The sequence below is a fragment of the Phalacrocorax carbo genome, chromosome Z (assembly GCF_963921805.1).
Source record: "Phalacrocorax carbo chromosome Z, bPhaCar2.1, whole genome shotgun sequence".
Classification (NCBI taxonomy): Eukaryota; Metazoa; Chordata; class Aves; order Suliformes; family Phalacrocoracidae; genus Phalacrocorax; species Phalacrocorax carbo.
Genome location: NC_087548.1, coordinates 26,620,696 through 26,641,598, shown reverse-complemented (window position 1 = coordinate 26,641,598; position 20,903 = coordinate 26,620,696). Strand labels below are relative to the sequence as shown.

General features: G+C 44.6%; 1 protein-coding gene across 1 annotated transcript in view; it reads right to left on the bottom strand.

Moving 5' to 3' along the window:
* Positions 1-20,903, bottom strand: part of SERINC5 (serine incorporator 5) — a 45,143-nt gene extending 24,240 nt beyond the window's left edge. The window contains exons 1-2 of the mRNA XM_064437817.1: positions 20,570-20,903; positions 6,619-6,786 (exon numbers count right to left, since the gene is read on the bottom strand). Of these exons, the coding sequence (XP_064293887.1) occupies positions 6,619-6,786; positions 20,570-20,596 (195 nt within the window). The 5' untranslated portion in view covers positions 20,597-20,903. The remainder of the gene's footprint in view (positions 1-6,618; positions 6,787-20,569) is intronic.

Below are 20,903 nucleotides of genomic sequence, written 5' to 3'. Positions count from 1 at the left end.
AGAAACACATAAACTGCCAGCTTCCAGCCACCAGGCTGTGCAAGCCTGCTTCCCTCAGCACGGTGTGCAACTTCCCATCATTTGCCAGCAACCCAACCCAGCCAGGAGCTTAACAACCCTCCTAGCAGTTTCCCAAAAAGAGCAAATATTTTAGCGGCTCACAGTAACACTGAGCTGCTGTGCTAAGGGTAGCAAACCTAACTGGTACTGAGCCAATTGTAGGTGGGCTAGAACCAGCTGAGGAGATGAAAAGCAGGTCTCATGGCAGCTGTGTGGTGTTACAAGAACAGATTCAAGCTGAGCCACCCTCAGATGCTCTTTCAGAAGAAACTCAAGAGATGAGTAGCCACTGTGTAAGAAGTAACTGTGGCTAACTCACATCCAAGAGTTTTTGGAGAACTGAGAAATTGTCTGGAGCATCAGCAATGCCTCTCCCAGGTCTTGAAAGGCAATGAAACATCAGACTGGACAAATGTGCCAGCATTCGAAACAAGCAAATGGATTGACTGGAGTAATTAAGAGACCTATCAATGCCACAGCAATGCACGGCAAGCCAATGGGCCACAGCAATGCCAGGGAAAGCAACTAGGGTATCAATTAATGCTTTCCAGTTCTTTGCTTACAACACCCATCAGTCAGCAGAGATTAAAAATATGCATAATACTGAATTAACAAAATTTCTGAGAAAATTAGATATTTATTTGATAGAGATGATAGTACTGACCAACCAAAACAGATTTCTGTAAGATCTTTACTTGGTACCAAACAGTATTTTGCTTATGAGACTTACAGAACAAAACAAAAAAGACCGTGCAACTTGATTAATTGACTAGCTAATTAAAAACAGATCACTGGGTAATTGTACATAGGCATCTTCTTCAATTGCATAGGTTTCTACAGAGATCTTGATGGGGTTTTTGACCCTGTATGTTCTTTTCTCCATTTAGTAGTAATTCCCTTAAAGAGCTGGCTGAGAGAAAATGCATGGATTCACAAGAACAATAGCTTGGTTTGTGCCTACACAAGCAACGAAGAGCTCAGCTGTCATGTAGTATGCACAACACTATGTAGTAGTAAGTGATGGCCACAGGAATGGTCCTGTGGGATTGAATGCCCTTTTTGTTATCTGTGATCCTGAAGGAACAAAATAAGAGTAAAACCAAAGTCCTGGGGACTCCAGCAGATAATATACATGAGCACAATGCTAGGAACAAAAGGGCTGATGTAATGAAAAGGGCATGTTTTCGTGACAGGATGATCTACTGCTGGGAAATTTATCAAGGCTTATGTGATTTCTTCAGGGAAAGTTTAAAAAGACTAATTTTTTTTTTTTTTTTTTTAATTTTGTATCTTCTGAAACATGTTCAGCTGCTAAGCAGCCTGCCCAGTCTATGTGATTTACCAGGCTTTCCATTTGCTGGGTAGTTTTGCCAGCTGTTAAAGTCACAGATGAGTTATTTGCCAAGTTTGATACAGTGAAATACCTACTTTTATACCTTTAAAAACATAAGCTAAATTCTTCGACCTCTGAGCAGGTGACAAGCATTCTTGCTCCAGAAACTCATTATCCACTCAGATATCATAAACACCTTGGTTGGTGCATAAGCGATGATGTCATCACAGCAAAGTTGGCAATTTTTCAAATGCAGTGAAACCCTTTGAGACCATAACAACAACTACAGAAACAAGGACAGACTGCCCTGAACTTGCTTCCCCCTCACTGCAAGCTGCTGGCGCCCAAAATAAATGCAGTGCAAGAAGCAAGCGAAGACGGCCACACTGCATCCAGGCTGCAGCCAGCTGGGGCCTGGCCACCTCTGAGCTTAGGTCTGTCTGTACCCAGTCACGTGAATGCAGGAACATGCGAAAAGGAGAGGGAATAGGAAGGGATAAGTGTGTAGAAAAGGAGAGTTTTGTCTGGATGTCCTCACTCAAGACAGGTAGAATGCAGCAGATGAACTTTGTTATGGAAGCAGAGGAAGCATGAAAGAAAATCTGTGTAGGTGGGGAGACAAAGGCAATAAAACAGGTAAAAATGCCTGTCTTGAACTGTTGAGAAATGGAATAGAAAACCAAAAAGCAATTGGACCAAAATACATGATGTCTTGCATCTATGGCTAAATTCTTACCAGAAATAGTCAATGGGCATCTGCACTTTGTCAGGGACTAGAAACTTGTCTCAACATTGTTGGCAGGCAAGTTTCACTACTAAAGCCTGATCATTACGGCAGCTGAACAGAACAGTTTAATCACCAAGGTCGACCCAGCAGGAATGTGCGCCCTGTTATCTCAGAGTACTCATCCTCCGCGTACACCCGCCTGGGCCCAAGGCCGACTGGCAACGTGGGGGGGGCTCAGACCCTCTAGAACTTTCAAGCACCCTCTAGTGACAGTACTGGGCGTGCACCCCACCGCCGAGTGGGAGGCAGGGGTACGCAGAACAGTTACTGACTCTGCCAGAGGGCAACTTTATAAAAGGGGAAACCAGCAGAGATGATGCGGGGGTGTGCTCTGGGACATCTCGCCCTCCACCGGCTTCAAAGATGCATCGGACAGCCGGACTCCCTGCCTGGACCGGACGGACTGCCGCAGATCTGTGGTGATAGCTGTTGTAACAGTCCCACTCTCTCCCTCCCTCTCGTTCCCTTTTTCACCTTTTTTTCCCCCCCTTTCTTTGCTGTTCTCTCCTGTATCTATTTCTGGCCAAATAAAGTGACTTGGCACTTGACTCCATTTTGAGCCTTCATTCTGTCTCTGAAAATGTAAAAGGAGCCTAGTCACGATAACATATAGGAGTTAATCAGAAGTTAAGCCCAGCCGCCCCCAACCTCCCAGAATTATCTGAGCTCGGTTGGAAAGCAAGGGGGTTTACTCTCTGCCAAACTGTTCAACCCAACAGTGGATTGCGACACACTTAAACTAATTTTTAGCAGCGAATTTGGGTTTTTATATACTATAAGGCAGTTAAGGGCCACGATATAAACCTGGCTGGGAAAACAAGCCTGTAAGCATGCTCTGCCAGAATATGTAAGCATCTAGAACTGAAATGCTTTGACAATAACGAAGCTGGTTTTACTGGTGTTTGTTTTCCTGAAAACATCTTTCTTATTTTTCCTTTCATTATTTAAGTAGGACATGGATATTTTTAGAGTGAAACAGCTAGTTTTGAAACAGCTTTAACATCAAAAATTTAATTAAAGAAAATAAATCAAAACACTATTTCAAACAACCAAAACAATTTTTCCTTCTCTCAATTATCCCTTCAAAGCCTATGGAATGCAAAGTTCTGCTTCAACAGAACATTTATGAGTAAAGCTGTAACTGTTTTTCAAAAAACCAGAATAACTGGAAAAAAGAAATAACCTATGGATCAAGGCATAGAAGCAGTTCTTCAAGTTGGGTCCTGCTTTGCTGTATTTTGTAACAGAGTAGACTGTCTAAACCATTTTGTGTAATTGCATATTGGTCTTTTCTGTCTTTCTGTCCCCACCAGTGAGGCTCTCATGTCTTGATTGATCCTCTACCCCCTCTTTTGCCTTGACACACAACCTTGCTCCTCTGAAATCTATTCTACACGCTACTACTAAAAATATTTTCCTGGTCAAATCTATCCACTCTTTCCCTACCCCTCCCCACTGACTCCTGCTTCCCCCCTAGAGATCAGACCTTGACTTCTTGACTTTCTTGATTTCTTGAAAAAGGCCCTTGGTTTCTTTCCACATTTTTCAGAATTTAACTCTTTGGGCCTCTCGCCCTGGGTGCAGGAACAGCTCAAGAGATGGGAAGAAGAGTGAAAACAACAGAGAAAAAACTTCCCCCCTAAAAGGCACTCTTCAATTCTTCGGGCTCACCACAAAATACGATGTCCTCAAAATGCTGCTGGGAGATTAGCAACTAAAGTTTTGAAACCATAACCAAATACTCCACAGGTACTCTGTCCTCCGACTGAGATATGGTTCTGTCTACCTGCCAACTTTGGTGAGAATGTGGAAGTTGAGCTCTCTGGGACAGTGCCTCATTTTTTCCAGGCATGTTGCAGGGCATAGAACGGGTCCCCAGCTCTGGGCTGGCACCTGAATAGTCTGGCACCTTGCAAACTGAAAAAGCATCCTAAACGTGTTTTAATAGACAGAATGCATGACAATGGGGATAGATAAATACTGAAAAACAAAACCAAACATTTTTAAAAGTCTCTGTTTAAGGTGTCCATAAGTGATGTGCATTTGGGGTTGCTTCCTCTCAAAAAAAAAAAAAAAAAGCCGAAGGACCAAGTGCTACAACAAATACTTTTAGAAAACTACTTTATACTTGGGAATTTATAGCCAATCAACTAAAAAAATACCCTTTCACTGACAAGGGACAACATTCGTTTCACATACCATCAGCATGAGCATTTGAACTCTAAACTAGTAAAGCAGACACACAGTTCCTTGCCAAGATTATGGCTCCATGAAGGGCTGCACTAAAATTTTAAATTTTTTATTTTAATACAAAAATTTAAAAATTCTAATTACAATTAATTAAAATTCTGTCTCCCCTCAAGAAAGAGAGGGTGAGCTCCTAGAAGCATCATGCAATGTGTTTGCTTACAGTCTGGCTTCAGGAGCTAGGAAAGCAACATGATCCAGCCAAAAGTGAAGGTATCAGTAAGTGCCCCACACTTTCAAAACAGAGTTCATCATTGGGAAGCTGAGACTGGTTAATATAAATAAATATTTTCAAGGTACACTCTATTACAACTGGACTGAATTAGCTTCAGGAGTCTTTGAACTTTTAATAGCCCCAACCATAATTATTAAATTAGAGAGCAGATAAAAAAGCCTATTTTCAGATGGTCCATTCCCCATTCAAAGACATCAAATGCTGTAAATTAAGAGGGTGATTATCTTTCCACCTCACACTAACAGATACTCTTTGTGCCATTTCTTCCCTCACTGAGCTTTCAAGACTATGAACTGGAAAAGAAATTTGGCAATACTGAAAAGCATGTTGTTGAAGGCTTCTTGAACCACTTTTCTGCTGGATAAAGAGTCAGTATTTTTTGTTAGGGATATAAGCTGCATTAAAACCGCACTACTGATGGTAAATGACTATTTGGATATAAGCACGTAATATGTCTCCCACACACTTGAGTTCCTTGGGTTATTCACTTTATTGCCAAGCTAAGCATCTAGTAAGTCAAAGTAATTACTGGCAAGCAATTTCAGCACACACATGTTGAACAGCTTTTAAGTCACAGCTCACAGGCAGGCATCATGTCTGTACTGGGTGCTTTTACAGGGCTGTCAGCAACTTCTGGTGGCCAAGGGTAAGAAGGTGGCACTAGGATAACTCAAGCCAAGTGCTTTTAAATAAAAAAAAAACAAACGGACAGAACATACAAAAAGGGTGCAATGGGAAGAAAGAAAGGTCACTGGCAGCAGAGCACAGAAGCCCTCAAAGCAGCCGTCATAAGCCCACTAGTTCATCTGTGTTGCTGGCACAGCATGACACCACCAGCTTCTGGATCTGGGCTGCTACAGAGGGAAGTGTTTCACAGACAACTGAAAGTCAAGCACAGAAGGTAAGCAGGGCATCAACTTGACCAGCAACTAGTTAAACTAGGAAACAGCCTTAACTGTGCGCCCACCGGCACTCCATCTTGGGAGGGTAAGACAAAACAACTAGATGCCCATAGTGAGGAAAGCCTTCTGAACCTCCAGGGCAAGCACATTCACAGCCTCCAAGCAGGCCTGATGCTGAGTTTGGTGCAGGGACTTAATTTTTAAGAATTAAGCAATACAGACATTATTCCGTCTATTTAAAAAATAGCCTTCTCTTCTCATAGTTTGTAGAGGGTGAGAGAGAAGATTTGTGCTACAGAGAGCAACTTGGGTGGCTTAAAAAACCAAACCAAAGATGTGGTACAACAGGTCTAGTGTGTGACTGCAAGCAGGCTGGCGAGCATTTACCTTAGGAAAGTTATATTAACACTCTGAAAGAAACTTGGGTTCTAAAATCTAGTTTTAGCCACAGCTACTTTCATGCTTTTGAAGCTTTTTAATTAAAAAGACAATTAGAGATGAACAATATCTGCTGTGGTTAGAGGCCATGTGAACACGATGACTCAATACACACTGAAAAAAACATCTTGTAAAGGATCTGCAGCATTGTGCGTTGCAGTGGTCTGTCACTAGAGCACCAAGAACACAGAATTAAAATTATAAATGCAATACTTGAATAGTTATTTTGTGAATTTGCTGTTTCTGCTACTAAGCAAGTTGCCAGAGACGAACTCAACATTAAATTGAACCAATTTGTTCTACTATAACATGTTCCCTAGCAGCCTCTAGTGACAGTACCCGTGCAGCAAACCTGGGATGGGTTCATTGCAGCCGGTTTCCACACAACGAAAGAGGAGGAAGGCTGCTAACCCTGTGATCTGTGACTCTTCCTGTTGTGAAACACTCAATTCACAGGAAGAGGCTGAGCACAGAAAATCATCCCATCTGCGTTTGGAAGTGGATGGGTGGAGGGGATCAACCGCCTCTTCTCAGGAAGCGACCCTATACATGAAGAGCTGTGGAAGGAGCTCCATTTCCTTCCAGAGGCAGCTGTGAGTTCATCTCTCTCACTTACGTGCGTTTTCATTTCATTGGCTACTGTTGTTGACATCATGACACAACAGACGATAGTCACCAGGATGAAGTAAAGTGCATACATGAAGCGGGTGCTGGTTGACTGTTTTATCTTGGGGCAGCATTTGCAGCACAAGGCACAAGCGGCAGTACCGCAGCAGCAGGCCAACTGGAAAGTAAGACAAAAAACAAGAGTCATTCCATCACTGTCTTCAGGTTTCTATTGCAAAAGTCTGACAGGGAAACTGGGAGACTTCCTGCAAACTCCAGAATTTCTTAAGTCCTCTCCTCCCAGCTGAGCAGCATTTAAGTGGAAGCAGACTTTCTCGTTTATCAAAACCCACTAGGTTTAAGCCCACTAGTTTCTAGCTTTCCCACATGCAAAGGATGAAAGTGAAGAGGATGAGGAGGAACTGCTCCAGAATATCTTAATCCTGCTCTTTGCTATCTCTGTGCAGCTCGTGGTCCTGACATGTTTCACCCAGTAGAACAGGCACTGCAATGGTAAAGCTCCGTTTCCTGCATTACACTCTCTCCTCTCCATAGTGAAAAACAAATCTGCACAGAAGGGCACAGACTCCAAAACTGTTTGCTTTTAACATACAGACAAAACTTTTTTCTAAGACAAGCTGTACAGACCCATTTCAATTCACCAGAACCATACTGTCCTTTTAATGTGCCCTCTCTGGTACACACACTGACAAAACCCCGTTTTCCCTCCCCGAACTTTTTACACTACTAAAGACTCTGAGCAAATTAAAGGGGCGAGGGAATACTGTTTAAGCCACACTTTGGGATAGTTGTGCTGAAGGCTTTATAAACAGACAACAGATACAAAAAACCCCAAACAAATTCAAATCAACAAAAAACTACATTAACAGTTCTAAATATTTTGGGTGGTAGAGAAAGAATCTGGAAATGCTTGGCTTACTGCAGACTAAGCAAAAGATAACTGAGCTTGAAGGACGCAAAATACAATGGCACCATCTTGTACTGAAGAAAGCCAAAGAAGAAATGCAATTTCACAGTTGTTTAGACCCATTTTGCAAAAGTGAAAGTGGTGATTCCACATGCAAGATAGCATGGAAAAAAATCCACATCTGCAAGGAAAATAATACCGAATCACACCCCAGCTGATACTGTCTCCAATGTTTAAACATTATTAGAGATAAAAATCCTTGTGTATTTTAGTTCTTTCGTACCTGCAACTGAGGGTCTACCAAGATAAAATGCAAGCAGCACAGCAAAAAAGCAGGTAATTGACTTATTCAACGGGAGAAAAGATACTGAATAAATACTAAAAGGAATCTAGCTTGATGCTTATTATTTCCTTGCTGTCAACAGCATCATCTACTTTCAAAGAAGCAGGATTCACCTTCCCTACCTCCTACTTTTAGAAAAGTCATATATGAAAATATAAATATAAGCCTTTTATATATATATATAAGGCAGCACTGTCCTTGGCCAGGCCCTTCCTTGCAATAGGCAGCAGCTTCACACACCTCCCGTGCTTAACCCAGCAGGTGCCACCACAGGAGGGATTTTTGGGCATCAGCAAGCAGCCAGGAGCAGGAAACCTCTTCCAGGTCTCACTGTTGCCGACTCAGAGCAACCTTCCTCCTCCACACTCCCATCTCCCAGCGGCTCCCTGTGACTAGTGTGTAGCACAGCGGTGGTGTGATGCCAGTGCCAGGGGCTCAAGTACACCAAGGACGCTTTTCCCCCGGTGTTAGCTCAGCCCTTGAAGGGGCTGTGGGGATGTCCAGAGGACATCCCCCCTGCTTTCTAGCAAGCAGTTTTACAACATGGATGGCTTTTCTTAGCCATTGCCAAGGGATTCACAATGCACAAGTGCTGCATTTGAGTCCTCCACACAAACTTCACTGGCTCGTATGTGCCTCAGGCAACTAAACCACCATGGGCTATTTTCCTCCCAGGTCACTGCCAGCATCAATGACTGTCCAACCCAGGGAAGGGGGTTTCACATGTGTGTTTGCAGACGTGTGTATCTGATATAACTCCAGAGTCTCACAACCAGACTGCTTGATCAAAGACCCCCAAACTGTTTTGAAGAAGTGTCTTGAAAAGACTCTCAGCTTATCTTTCCCTTGCAATGACTATCTGCTGCAACACTCAAGCTCAGGCTTCCTGCTTTCAGCTCTGCTGAAAAGGGGTAGCAGACGGACCCTTGCCTCACTCAACCACCGCTCTTCAGTTTGCAGAGGACATAAAATGGGGACAGTCCAACCCAGCTCCCACGCTGCCCTTCTCTAAGTTCACCGCTGGATCTCACACCAGAGGAGACAGGGGCCTCAGTGCACACAGCTGCTAAAACTGCTGCTGCTGCAGAACAGAAATCCTCCCCAAAAATCTCCAGCTGTGGGGAATAAACACAACAGGCTCATGTTGGCACCAAAGCTGGAAATTAAAAATACTATGTGCATAAACACATCATGCAAGTATACTTTCAAAACAGAATGCAATGGTGGCTGAGTGGCTATTTTATTTTTCATATGTAGTGAAATTAAGTTAACTTTCACAGTGTCAATACAAGTCCAATAAAAAATGAATTATGGCAAGAATCAGTAACTTGTTAAACAAAAGCAAACAAGGAATAATAATGTTTCAAAACAAAAACGTACCAGAAAAGTATAATCCATCCCCTTCAAAATTATGGGGGGGGGGGGGGGGGGGGAGAGGGAGAGGAGTTTAAGACTAAAAGTCCTTTCAATCTGTATCAGACAGATCCAAAGCATCCACAAAGAACTTCAATTGCTGGCCATACTCACCATAACATTAAAAACTATGGTACAAAAGTAAAAAGGTAAGCAGCTTTGGCATTTGTAAGGGGAACTACATTTTCCTAAGCCAGGTGCTAGAGAGCTCTGCCAGGGAAACCTCATCTACGTCCAGCAACGTGTCTGCTATTCCAGTCCTGGGTCCCTGGAGCTGCTATTTAAAGCAACAAATACTTAAATAGAATATATAGCTCATTTATAGTTCCACATTACTTAGAGAGACTTTAATGATAGTTTCTAACACTGAGCCACATACCCTATAAACTGGCAATATTTGTGAAAAGTACAAATGTCTCTTTTTTTTTCAGATGCACTCCTTTAAGCACTCTGAATAGCCATGGAAACCATAGAAAGTTGGTTAGGTTATTCAGCCACAGTCCCAGATTTGTTGGTTTGGGTTTTTTTTTTTTTTTTTCCTTTTTAAACTCTGGTTATGACTAACTACATTCCAGAGTGGACCACGATGAAATAGGTGTTATCCAAAAAGAAATGAAAACAGTCTCTGTCCCAGAGGGGAAGATGCTGGCCACAACCTACTGACCCAAGAGGTTTCAAAGATGTTATTTTTGGGTGACAAGCTTCAAAGCCCATATATACAAGAAGTTCTCTGTTAAAAGGTTGCGGTCAATGTACAGCTAAACTATGCAGTCCCTCTGCTGCCATATGCTTTACCGTGGGCATGGCCCATCTCGCCTCGCCTTTGCCTTTCGATCGCAGCAAGGCTCTGCCTAGGGGTTCAGGACCCACTGGTGCCTAAGTGCAAGCTGGTGACAAATTCCTCCAATGCTAAAAAACTGGGATGTGGAAAAATGCAAGTAGTGTCACAAATTTTTTTACAAATTCAGCTTATCATTAAACAAAAGCTTCTCCAAAGGATGGGTTCTGCAGAAGGAAGGTGCTGTGCAGTTTTCAGGACAGAGACAAAACCAGGTCTGAAATCACTGCCAGCAGGCAGGCCTTGAAAATCCTGGTCTGTACCTACAGAGCTCCTTCAAAGAACTGTGATCCTTCCAAGTCCAGGGTCCCCAGGAGCCCAGTGCAATGGCATCCAAAAGCCAAGGTGCTCTGGCAGTTTGTCACACTGCAGCAGGTTCTGGCTTCAAGTCTTTCTCATCCAAAGGCTCCCAGAAGTTAGGCAGCAAGTACAGCCAAAGCAGCTCCCTCTCTAGCTTTACATCTCACTAGGTGAACACCACAGTCTGACAACAATTGCAAGCACTATGCAAATATATATGCTTTCCACAAATACAATCAGCCAGCTCCCTCATGCTAACTCACCACGATGACAGGCCTCCACAGTGCAGAACGGCTGTCTGCTTTGCTCAGTGCTACTCTTCCAGAGCTCAAGGAGGGTACAGTACCAGCTTGCTCACTATCCCGAAACTTGAAAACCTCGTGTACTTGAAAACCTCGTGTACTTGAAAACCTCGTGTACTTGAAAACCTCGTGTACTTGAAAACCTCGTGTACTTGAAAACCTCGTGTACTTGAAAACCTCGTGTACTTGAAAACCTCGTGTACTTGAAAACCTCGTGTACTTGAAAACCTCGTGTACTTGAAAACCTCGTGTACTTGAAAACCTCGTGTACTTGAAAACCTCGTGTACTTGAAAACCTCGTGTACTTGAAAACCTCGTGTACTTGAAAACCTCGTGTACTTGAAAACCTCGTGTACTTGAAAACAGACTGCACCATGATTTGAACTGCCTGGATGATGGCTGACTTGACTGGTTTCACAAGAGCAGCTGTGGAAAGCTGCGTGGGAAATCCTTCAGTTAAAAAATATTCAGAGTGCAATTTCACAGACACTTCTTCTGGCTTAACAGCCACTGGCTCCCCACAGTCTTTCTTCTCTGCCAGCCACTCGCTCAATCCTACCCTGGCACCAGCACCTCAGCAGCCCTGACAGTTGCTTCTCCAGCTGGGGGTGACCAAACAAAGCAACCTACTGACTAAAAACAAAAAAAAGGTAGGTGAGTGGGTGGGGGGGAAAAAATGACGTATCAATCCTTCTCAGCTGGTGATTTATTATGCAGTGGCAGAAATGGTTTTACCATTTCAAGTGAAGGCATAGTGTCCAGGTGGGAGGGGAGACAAGAGGTGAATGCCTCACACCCGTCCTGTGTGCTTTCACCCTTCTCTGAGATGTTTCCGTGGTGTTTTCCTACCAGCTCATTCTATTTTAGTGCAGTAGGTACCTGCCAATGCAGAGAACAATAATTTTCACATCCACACAGTGAGGAGCAGAAGCAAGCAGACTATATAACAGCCCTAGTCCATGCAAACCACTTTTCCAAGTATAGGCAGGTCTGGACATATTTGTAGACTCCCATCTCATGCCAGCCTGGGGAACACCTATGGTTAACAAAATAGGGTAAAAGCAGGTTTACCAACCTACACGCAAGCTATCAGCTCCCTACAATGAATACTCCACCAGCATACACTTAACATCTGCCACACCCGCAAGTCTTTATTTTTGCAAGCCGTGACCAATCTGATAAATCAGTGGAATGAGGTATGATGATAAAGTTAAGCAAACACGTTAACTATTTACATACAAGACTGAAGTAAAGTGAAATGTCCTGCCTACTGCTTTTGTAGAGATGGTGACATTTTTAGAAGGGATTTTCCACAAATGCTTCCAAAAAAGTCTCAAAGGTCTTAGAAAATATTTTGCATAACCATTAAAACAAAGTGAGGAGTTTCAGGCTCACTGCCCAAAATAGCTTATGGTATTTTTAAATTATACAAACCATAGGGAAGCATCAAGCTTATCACAACAAAGTACTTTTCCTTTTGGGAGACTTCAGCAGAAATGGTAAAAATCAAAGGGAAGAAGAGCACACTGAAAAAAAAAAAGTGCATACTTAAATGAAATGAAGACTTAGCAGCATTTCACCTCTTCCCTCCTAACTGACTGCCTGGCCAGAGCGACAGAGACTGCATGCCTTCTGGCCTGTCCACTGAGCACAGGAATGTGCCTTGCTGAAGCTTCTTTTCACAGGGGGCCTACAGCAGCTTAGCTTTTCATGCACTGTAAGATTTGCAGATATTGCAGCCACTGAGCTGTTAACAGCAACCTCTGTCAAAAACAGCCAAACATCTACCCTCACAGCTACATGTAGCATCCAAGCAGGCTGGAAGAGCAAAGCAGCCAGCTCTGCACAAATAACATCCTGAAGCAGCTACACATCTGCCCTTGGACTTTTAGTTTCAGGAAATAGTGTCTAGCATGCCAGGTGTTGCAAGTGTTAGGAGCCAGGTTCAGACTATTGTTGAAAACCTGCGCTGTTATGCATACGGATTTTGCGAAGGTTTATTCAACAGGTTGCATGATTACACAGTGGTTTGTCCCTGTGAAGTAAATAAATTCACTGAAAAGGCTTTATTTTGTCCTTTGCCCAACTCAACTGGCTTTTCACTGCTTTTTCTTTAATATTCAGCCTCACCACATGCTTAAGCCATGAGGTTCTGTGACCAGCATACCAGTTAATCAACTGATGACCTATTTTTGGGAGCACACCTGACGCTGCCAACTGTGCAAAATAAATCCAACTTCAGAGAAAAGTCACACCAACCTAGACGCTGCTTGAACACTGCTTTCCAGTGAAGCTTTCCTGCCCTGAGCTGAGTTTCCAAAGCAAAAGGCTTGTGCCCTGCACCATGGGGCAGAACTATCATACAGTGCCAAGCAGCTCAAAACCTAGGAGGGAAAGCACCATCTAGGACAGCTATGCCAAGAGCTAAAATGCAGGCGAGCCACTGCCAGGTGCCATCAGAGCTGAAGTTAAGCTGAACTGAGGATGATTAGCTTCTGTCTCTATGCTCAAATGTTACTAAGTGGTGACTCAGCTCAGCATTAGAAAATAATGCCACCGCAAAATGTCTAAATTAAAGACTGCCCAACTACTCTTCTCCTGATGATTTTGGAAAAATCAAGACAATTGTTTAGTCTGACCTGATCCTCAGAGTGTATCACATCACCCAGCTCCTCAGTAGTATAGCTATTTTCCATTAGCATAGACCATCTGGATTTGACAGGAGTATGAGGTGGAATGTCTGTCCCTCTGGTTACTTAAACCTATCATTAAAAACAGAAAAAAAACCACCTCACCTTCTGATTTTTCTGCTACAGTTCCAAGGCACTGGTTCTTGGTGAGGCTTTCTTCACTAGCTTAGAGAGCCTTTTGATCACCTGGTCTTTTTGCCCTGCCTATCAAAAAAGGAACCCGAAGCATTTACCCTCAGTCTCATTTGGAGGCTTTAACACTTTTTTAAACACAAACAGCTGTTTTTAACACAAACACCACCAAGTTGTTTGGTTTTTTTTTTCCTGTATCCCCTCAAATTTCCGCAGTCCCTCCTACAAAATCATGGCAGCACCATCAGCCCAGCTGCAAACAGCCCAGCAAGTCACCTTGCTCCTCCTGCCCCGTGCACCCAAACATGGGGCGAGACTCTGTCCTGCAGCACCCCTCACTGCAAGATCAGCCTGCCCTCCATCCACACCTGGCTCAGGCAACCAGCTAGCTGGCTGTACTTAAAAAGGTGTATTTTATTTGCACTGGGGTCATGCCATCTGGGTTACATCACCTTCAATAGTAGTCTCCACCAGTCTCTCCCTGGACACCTGTGTGCTTTTGGGAGTAATTTTAAATGTACTCTCAGGCCACAGATGAAAACGTGATCCTGAAGCTTCTTTGCATTGATCCCTCGACAATCTTCACTGACAGCAACCACCGCTGCGTGACAGGTTCAACTGTCCTCTCCTACCATTTCATATTTCACGGTTTTCTCATCTGCAGTACGTTCCACCTCATGCTGCAGCCACTTCTCTGCCTTTCCCAGCAGACGAACTAGTAACAGAGCAACTGGAAGATTAAAGACAAGTTGGCAATGGCAAAGTCTGACAGTTTGAGGCCATCACTTCATATAGCAAGCAGATTTTCTCCAGCTTATCTTCAATGTTCAAGATGAAGACTCTAGATGTAGAATGGCACGCACAGATGCAGCACAGTGCATTGCCAGGGACAGAGAACCAAATGCAGGCCAATAACTGCTTAAGTCCATGTACCACTGGAGTGAAGAAGCAATTAAAATTCAATTTCTGTATGCATTGACCTAAGAGCATGTGGCTGGCACAGCTGCTTCAATTTTGAATGCACTGACAGCTCTGTTCTGTTCCACAAAGTTGTTGTTTCTTTAAAAGTTGTTTTCAGTACCAAGAGGGCTTTAAGGTGGGGGAAGAATAAAAGAGACATTACCACTTTGTACGAAGTGACAAAAGCCAATAAATTGGTATAAAACATTAACTATTTCTTACCACATCATATTAAAAAAACCCCAAAAATCTACCTGCTCAAAGCATTGTTAAAGATGTTCCAGTTCAGATCAGTGTCACAACAGCTAACTTCACACATATTTCCAGATATGCAGGGTCAAAATGGAGCCTACTCATGCCTTTCTGCTGCTTACTTCCTGATGACCGTTTTTAAATACAATGGCTACTCAAGCAGCATATTGTATAGTATTCCTGAACCACTGTTTTGCCAGTGACTGTACCAAAAAAAACCCCATATGAGATAGGCCTGCTCAGAAAACATGAAGAACAGTTCCTGTTAAAACTCATTGTGAGAGATGACAGGTTGACACATTTCGGATCAGACCTACTGGACAGAAAGAAGTGCAAAACCTTTCCACTTTCAGATTGTGAACATTTATGTTTAAACACTTAAGCATATGCCATCTCTAATAGCTGGAAGTTCCAATCACTAAACTGCCAACATCAGTCCTAGCATAGTTATCAGTATTTAAAATGGCTACGAGATCGCTAGGTGTGTCAGCACTTCCTCAAAACAAACATGGAGCCACCTTTCCCCTGCATGCTGTCATGAGTAAACGCTACAGTCCCTGCAGCCCTGGCTGGCTCAGTCCCTCACTGCGTCACGCTGTAGCACATGCTGATGTTGAAGCCTGTCTTTTGGTTGACCTGAACAATACAGTAGGTCAAATTCAGTCAGCAGAACAGTTGATCACAGCCTAAAAATCTGGGAAGCCAGGCATTTAACATGTCAAAACATGAGAGACCACACGGTTAGGAAAAAAAATGGAAGTGCCATTAACTTGGGTATGAGAAGGGCCCTGGAAGCAATGTGAGGTCCAAGCAGCTTCACATGGCTAAACTGAGAACACTATCCAGCCTCAGCATGTGTTTGGGATGATAGCAGTCACCAGCTCCAAATGAGACCTTCAGCTTACACTGTAGTCTTAGCTCAGGCTTTCATTCAATTTCTCCCCTGAAACAAGTATGCCTTGCACCCACACCCTGAGCACATCAATTGTAACGAAAGTCTCAGCAGTGGAAAAACCACCCTGGAATACCTACACTTGCAAAAACTAAAATAAAAGCAGCTGCAGGATTTATATCCTTCCACAGAAAAGTATCCCCTTGCCCTTAAAAGTGAAGGCCCTGCTCCTACACTGCCTTCATTCCGCAGTTGTAGAGCCACGGGTATTTAAGCTGTTTCTTTAAACCCACAGTGCAACCAAGCTGTGGGATGTGAGACGAAAAGGCTAAAAATAAAATTAGGGAGCAATGGGAAATTAAGCAGGAATGAGAAAGAGTATCTTCTGCCTGGAATGTGAAAAGAGTATCTTCTGCCTCTTAGGCAGCGCCAGGGAAAGGATTCCAATCTAGCAATGCAAGCATCAAATGATACAACACTTACAGGATCTCACTGTCTTTTGGTTGGTTTTCCCTCCCTTTCTAATCACTTTTGAATCCAGCAGCAAATTTTAGCCAGCTATGGCAGGCAGATAGGGGCCTTAAAGATGTTACATTCTTACAATTTCCTTGAAAATAGGCAAAAGGTTCAGCAGAGAAAAAGGATCTCTCAGCCCTGAGCAAGGAAAAGGCTCCAACAGAAGTTCACTATTTATTAGAAAGGGAACCAACATAAGATGCCAACCTCAATGGACAAAGCTGGAGAAAACCAGGCTTTGCCAACTCAATTGTTCAGGCAATTAAAATAAAAACTCTGTGTTTCTGCAAGCAGGGAAAAAGGTCCCTCCCCAGCCTGTTTTTCCTAACTGTATTTAAGTGCAGTACACTACAATATTCCACATCAGACCCCAGACAGCTAGGTTCATTTTCAATCCTGATTAATAGTGATGGTGGGGGTGTGGAAAGGCAGGTCTGAGAGGGGGTAAGACCCACAGCTAAATTTCTCTTTTTTCAACTGACCATCTCAGGTTAAACACAATAAACCAAATCCCTCTCACCCAGGAAGACCATTTGCAGAGGAAAGACTTTTTTTTGGGAGCACCACATGGTGCAGAGCCACAAATGCTGCCAGCACCATCCCATAGCGCTGCAGCGCATCACACCATGCACAGGCCCCAGCAATGCCATGGCATCCTCATAGGACACAAACCTGGACAAGGACAACAGAGCCACCCTTTTCACCCTGTAAAGAAAAAGGAGACCGTATGGACAGGACTGGAAGCCCCCTTCCCAACCTGCAGATGCAAACAGGCAGTGCCAGAGAGGCAGGCAGCCCCAAACAGGATAGGGGCCTTCCTTCCCTTACCCCAAAAGCCATGAACCCCAGAAATCATAAGACTGGCTGAGCCTCCTCTTATAAATAAAGCCTTTTTTTTTCTTTTAAACCACCCAGAATTAAAGGTCTGGGTATAAAATGACAATCTGATATTCTTACCTTGTGGCACATCTTACTGCATTTACTGCATGATATGATTTCTAAGCGCAGAAGAGTATTAAAGAACGCACTCTAGATTTAACAGACCTTCAAAAATAGCTTTATAAGCCTTAATAACTATCAGTTCTAACTGAAAAAATCCATCTCCCTGAACAACACAGCTACAACATACCACCCCCCTCATTAATGTTCACTATCTAAATTACATTTATATAACTCTGGAAAAAACATATTCATTGCAATAAAGATTTTCCGCAACAGCTGCTTTTCTTAACCATGATCTCAACTTTATTCTCTTGAGAATTACTACTGAAGAAAAGCCAAATGTAAAATCCTGTTTCCTGTCAATTTAAGCAGATGTTTTTACGCAATCAAAAGCACTGTGGAGGCCCAAGCCAAACTGTATTCTCACTGCATTCTCAAAATAGGTCTACCAATGAAACACTAGCAAATGAAGAAACATTTAGCAAGTTTCAGCAAGCACAGCTCAGAAACGTAAAAATTGTAATTCTCTTCAAAACAAGGTTGTACGTTACCTGATAAAAACCAACTGCAGAAATTAAGGTTTATAAATGGCTGTTTCTTGAAAGCAAGGTCCCAGGGTCTACTTGGCAAGGATACAAGTAACAGAGTAACGTTGATTAAGATTATTTTAAATAATTTTTGAGTGCAAAATCAGCATAACCAAAGTACACTAGAATTTGGCAGCTTGCCATTGTATCTTTTAACAACAGGAATCTGGGCTGCATAACCTCAATGCATTCATTCTGACAGGCACCACCAACTAGCATGGTTTGACCCTAAACCAAAAGTAGAATCACCCATTGTCTACTTCACACCAGGAAAATTTGCTGGAGTTACAAACAGAGAAAAAATGGCTAGTCAAGTGATGTTAACTCACAACAGAACTTTGATATCAGCTACAGACATACACGCACGATAACTGCGCTTTCACAGCTCAGAAGGGCAATACCGAAGTTCTCAGTCAGTTCTAGGAAAGCAGATCCACAGAAGGAGAGAGGCAGATAAAAGATATATACAGGGCAAAAATACTTCATATGGAAAAACCCCACAACATGGGATATCAAGCCTATTAAACTAGTGTATTTCAGCAAAACAGGAGGGAGCCAACTGCATGTTGTTTTTCAGGACTCGAATAGAGTTCCGTCTTTCCTCAAGCACATCATCTCTGTTTCTGGAGACAGGGTTAACTTCATTTTTCAGGGAACATTTAAGGAGAGGCCAAATTCCTTCCAGATTTTCCAGCTTGATTAACTGTACTCATAAAATGCCTAAGGAAGTTGGGTTGAGAGAAAATGAAGAACTTCTATCCCTTTTGTTTTGCTTGTGTGTTAATCATGTTAAACAAACATCCCCTCATCAAGGCTGGAATAAATAAAGTCACAAAAGCCAAGACGGTTTTCCCTTTTTAAAAAGTTACACTGCATGCTATTAAAACATGGTTTATGCCATTTATCATCTTAGCCTATAAAAAGGTTATCCACACTAAGTTTGCTGGTGTAACTCCAGCAATATGCCATATTTAGCACAGATAAGTCTTAGATCAAAAATAGTGCTTGAGCCAGCAAAATACATCTCCGCAGGGTATTGTGTAATTTTGGCACTATGACTGCATCCACTTTAGGGCTTTTCTCCACCTCCAACATCACTAAGGACTTCAGTTCATTTACACACTCCAAAGTGACACATCCGTGTCAATAAAACACGTTACTATCAGATATTACTACACAGGGAAGGAACCGTGGCTTTAAGAATGCCTCAAATTTTGGTCACACTAAAGCTACGCTGTTCATTGCACGAGTCTCACAAGGGTTTCATCCTCTTGGTATTAAGTTACTTCTCCAGGAGCTACACCAAAAAAAGCAATGAACATGCAAACAGCCATGAACCACTGCAGTAACAGCACCTACTAACAGCACTTTGTTGAGCTGCTCCAAAACTCATCATACACGCTGCCAAAATGCATGTGAAGCAGCAGTCAGGGAGGCCCCTGCTTTAAGAGGAATATTAGCCAATGCAGTTACTGCTGCCCCCCACCACTGCCCAGGGCTCTTGTGCTCGTGGAGGATGGGTGCATGGAGGCACACTCAGTAATCTTCTGGCCCGCTGAAGATTGAAAGAACCACAGCCAGAAGACCAAATCTAGCCTGGGATTTCAACCTTCAGGAAAGATCTGATATTTTTTTCCATGTGGTTCATAAAAAAGCAAGGGAATAATCAGATGTTGAGGGTGGGCAGCGTGACCAATGAAGAAATATCAATAGAATTAGGACTTTAAGGTGTTTATATATGTAAAACAACAGGAATCAGGAATAAGCTCACTGGCTAGTCTGTTGCAGAGGGACTAGTCATGGGTTTCCACTGCAGAAGTGGAGTTTTGTGAAAATGAAGTGCAAAATAAAGTGCCTGGGGGAGATGCAGTCTAACACCAGGCTAGAGAGACAACTGGTAAGAACAGGAGTCCTTCCCTTGAGTGCCTCAAAGGAGGACATCTGGACAGGGCCTCATTACCTCCCTTCTCCTCCAAGTCCGTGGTCCTTCATCCATCAGAACTGATTCAATCAAGAAATCAAGTGCACCGCCTAAGACGCAAAGCACCGATTCACCACCCCATGGATGCCGATGGGCACAGGTAGTGCACTGCCCTCCGTCACCACTCAGGCTCATCTCTCACTTCCTCCACCGGCACCTGTACTTACTGAAATCTTCCCACAAGCCAAATTTACAGGAGTCTATCGAGCCTGAGGAGTACCGGGCAGCCGGCAGCTAAGAGGGAAGTTAAGACCATCCCACTCCTTACACCATGGGGGTCTCACGTCCCCACCACCAGGCAGCACTGGCAATTGCCTAACCGCCTCTCGCAGCCCTAAGCGACCTGTCCCCGCTTTGGGAATTGCTCCTTGCAGCGCAGGCCTTTTGGAAAGCTCCTCTTCATGTCCGCGCCTGCACCCGCGCCCCGCTGACCGCCGCAGCCCCCGAGCTTCCCGCGCACACCTTGGGCAGCCTGTCCTCCTGGAGCGGGAGGGGAATTCGCCCGGGAAAGTCCACAAAATCACCACTATAAACACGTAAAGAGCCAAGCTTCACAGCCAGCGCCCCCGCTGCACTCTCCCCCCCCCCCAACTGCTGCCGTTGTAACGCGTTCGTTGCGGCGGGGAGGATGGCTCCCCGGAGGCTGAAGGCGGCGAGCTGCGGCCCCGGGGCAGCGGACGGAGGCGGATCCAGCCCCGGTCCGGGCTCTCCATCCCCCGTGGCGAGCCGCCGCCACCCCGCGCCCCAGACCGCGGAGCCCCCGGGCGGGCCCCCAGCGCCGCCGACCCCGGACCAGCCCCGCCCGGTGCAGGGGCCTTGCAGTGCCGGCGCCCCCCCGCCGCGCACACCTGCCGCCCTCCCCGCGTCCCTCCCAAGCCCTCCTACCTGGCCGGCGCAGCATGGTGCGGACATGCCGGCGGCGCGGCGCGGCCTGGCTCCCCGGCTGCCTGCCTCATGCGGGAGTGGGCTGGGCTGGGCTGGGCTGGGCCGGGCCGGGCAGCGCACGGGACGACGCCGCCGCGGGCGGAGCGACACCGCCTCTGCCCGGTGCCGGCCGCGACGCCCCGGGCCGGCCCCGCTGCCCGGCTTCCGCTGTCGTCAGAGACGGGGAGGGCCGTCCCTCGGCGGGAGGCGCCGGCCCCGCCGCCCCGCGCAGCGCTCGGTGCGGCGCCTCCGAGCCCTGCCCCTCGCTCGCCTGAGGCACCGGGAGCAGCGGCGC